The following is a 2,263-nucleotide window of genomic DNA, read 5'->3' on the forward strand; positions in this document are numbered from 1 at the left end:
GAGAACTGAGGGCAGAACATTCCAAGTATTTTTTTTTCTAGCAACACATATACACATGCATATGTATAGTAGCTATCTCTGACTGACACAACATTCTCCTCATCTCTTTGGTCCTGAGATTAGGGCACACAAATCCAAACACAAGATGCATACATACAACATGCAGTGATCTCTCCCCTCCCTCATTTTCCTCCTAGAATTAAACAAGTGCACTTGGAGTGCAGTGCATGCATGCCACTCCCCTACCTTGCCATCTCATCCACAGTGCCCTCCTTCTAGCTTCTCCCTCCTCCAAGCTTGCTCCCCATTTAAATACCGCCCTGCCTCCCTCCATAGTGAGCACTACACACACTAGTAGCTCACAACATAACGACCACCTCAAGACTCAAGCTAGCTAGCTAAGCTCGGAACACAAGCTACTTCAAAGCTTAATTAGTAGGCTAAGGCTGTAGATACCCTTCAGCTCTTCTGCCATGAGCACTCGCAGCAGCAGCAGCGGTAGTGGCGGCGGCCAGACCTCCCAGATGATGGCGTTCTCGGAGCATTCGCTGCCGAAGCCGATCTTGGGCCAGCCGCTGCCTCAGCTGTCGCCACCATCATCGCCGAGCGAGAGGCCGGCTGCGCGTGGCCGGCGGCGCACGCAGGAGCCGGGGCGGTTCCTGGGCGTGCGGCGGCGTCCGTGGGGCCGGTACGCGGCGGAGATACGCGACCCGACGACGAAGGAGCGTCACTGGCTTGGCACCTTCGACACGGCGCAGGAGGCCGCCCTAGCCTACGACCGTGCCGCGCTCTCCATGAAGGGCGCCCAGGCGCGCACCAACTTCGTCTACGCGCACACCGCCTACAACAACTACCCGCCCTTCCTCGCGCCGTTCCACCACGCGCAGCAGCCCACATATGCGTCCTCGACGAACATGCAGTACGGCGGCCAGCAGCACGTGAGCGCGGCGGCGCCGCACATTGGCTCGTATCACAGCCACGGCGGCGGCGGCTACCAGGCGGGTCTTACCGCCGGCGCTGGCGAGTGCTCCATGCCGGTGGCTAGTGCCGATCATGCCAGCCCGATGGACATACGTCACAGTCACAGCGGACACGACTTCCTCTTCCCCAGCGCGGACGACAACTCCGGGTACCTGAGCAGCGTGGTGCCGGAGAGCTGCCTCCGTCCTCGGGGCGGCGACATGCAGCAGGACGCGCGGCGGTACTCCGTGTCCGACGCCGACGCCTATGGGATGGGCCTCCGGGAAGACGTGGATGACCTGGCGCAGATGGTGGCCGGGTTTTGGGGCGGTGCCGACGCGGCGTCGGCGTACGGCGGGTTCGTCCCCACGAACGGTGCCGGCCACGACATGGTCGCCTCATCGCAGGGCTCGGACACCGGCTACTCCCCCTTCAGCTTCCTCTCCCACTGAAATGCATCTATTAATGTGCCTGCATTGCTCAGTGATCGATCTGATCATGATCAATCGTAGCTTAGCATAGCCGTTTGTTTCGAGAACTTAGTTCGATCGGCGAGTAACACAGCAGTGCGTAGCTGTAGATCGTGGAAGAAGACTCAGTCTCAGTGGCACGGTGTGTGTGCCCTAGCTTAGCTAGCTTCATACTATGTACTTAGGCTCCTTAGTACTATCACTACTCTTCTACTACGTTTTCATGCATGCATGGCATGTTTAATTGCATCTCTAATTTGTTTCTCTCTAATTACTTGTGTGGATGGCATGCTTAATCTCTCTCTCTGGTTATCTTGTCGATCGAGAGTAGTAGCAAGGCTCGAGAATGTAGTACGCAGGTATACTGTTCTCTTGATCCTTGAAAGTTTCAGTTTGAGTTGAAATTTTGTTCTATTCAGATAAGAGGAACATGGCAAGTACATACCGGAAGAAAAGGGATAAGACGTAAGAGTACACGCACGACGTACTACGCCTTGAGAGTTCAACGGAAAGGTAGATGTTCACGGACAAGTGTCAAGCAGGCAAGCTCCTTTTTCTTTGGTCGTCAGGTACTTGGTGCTGATTCTAGGGTACGTCAGGGTCAGATCCATCCATCATGAGGCCAGCTCCAAAATATATCCCCCTTGTATATATAATCAGTGCAGGCTTATATATAAATCCTTCCTGAGGAGACAGTAATACTGATTTTTTTTTTTTTGATAGAGTACACTACGGGAAAAACAGGCGTTGCCGTGTAGCACATCATTGCCGTGAGGTGCTGCACGGCAAAGAAATCTTTGCCGTGCGCCGCGAGTTGTACGCACGGCAAAGAA

General features: G+C 54.9%; 1 protein-coding gene across 1 annotated transcript; it reads left to right on the forward strand.

Moving 5' to 3' along the window:
• Positions 1–357: 357 nt before the first annotated feature.
• On the forward strand, positions 358–1,694 carry LOC127329855 (ethylene-responsive transcription factor FZP-like). The gene has a single exon (XM_051356275.2). It carries the CDS (start codon positions 474–476, stop codon positions 1,410–1,412), a length of 939 nt encoding a protein of 312 aa, XP_051212235.1. The 5' UTR covers positions 358–473; the 3' UTR covers positions 1,413–1,694.
• The last annotated feature ends 569 nt before the right edge of the window (positions 1,695–2,263 follow it).

The sequence above is a fragment of the Lolium perenne genome, chromosome 2, assembly GCF_019359855.2.
Source record: "Lolium perenne isolate Kyuss_39 chromosome 2, Kyuss_2.0, whole genome shotgun sequence".
Taxonomy (NCBI): Eukaryota; Viridiplantae; Streptophyta; class Magnoliopsida; order Poales; family Poaceae; genus Lolium; species Lolium perenne.

Excerpts from the sequence above, each read along its gene's own strand:
- LOC127329855 (XM_051356275.2), top strand. The coding sequence starts at position 474 with ATGAGCACTCGCAGCAGCAGCAGCGGTAGTGGCGGCGGCCAGACCTCC.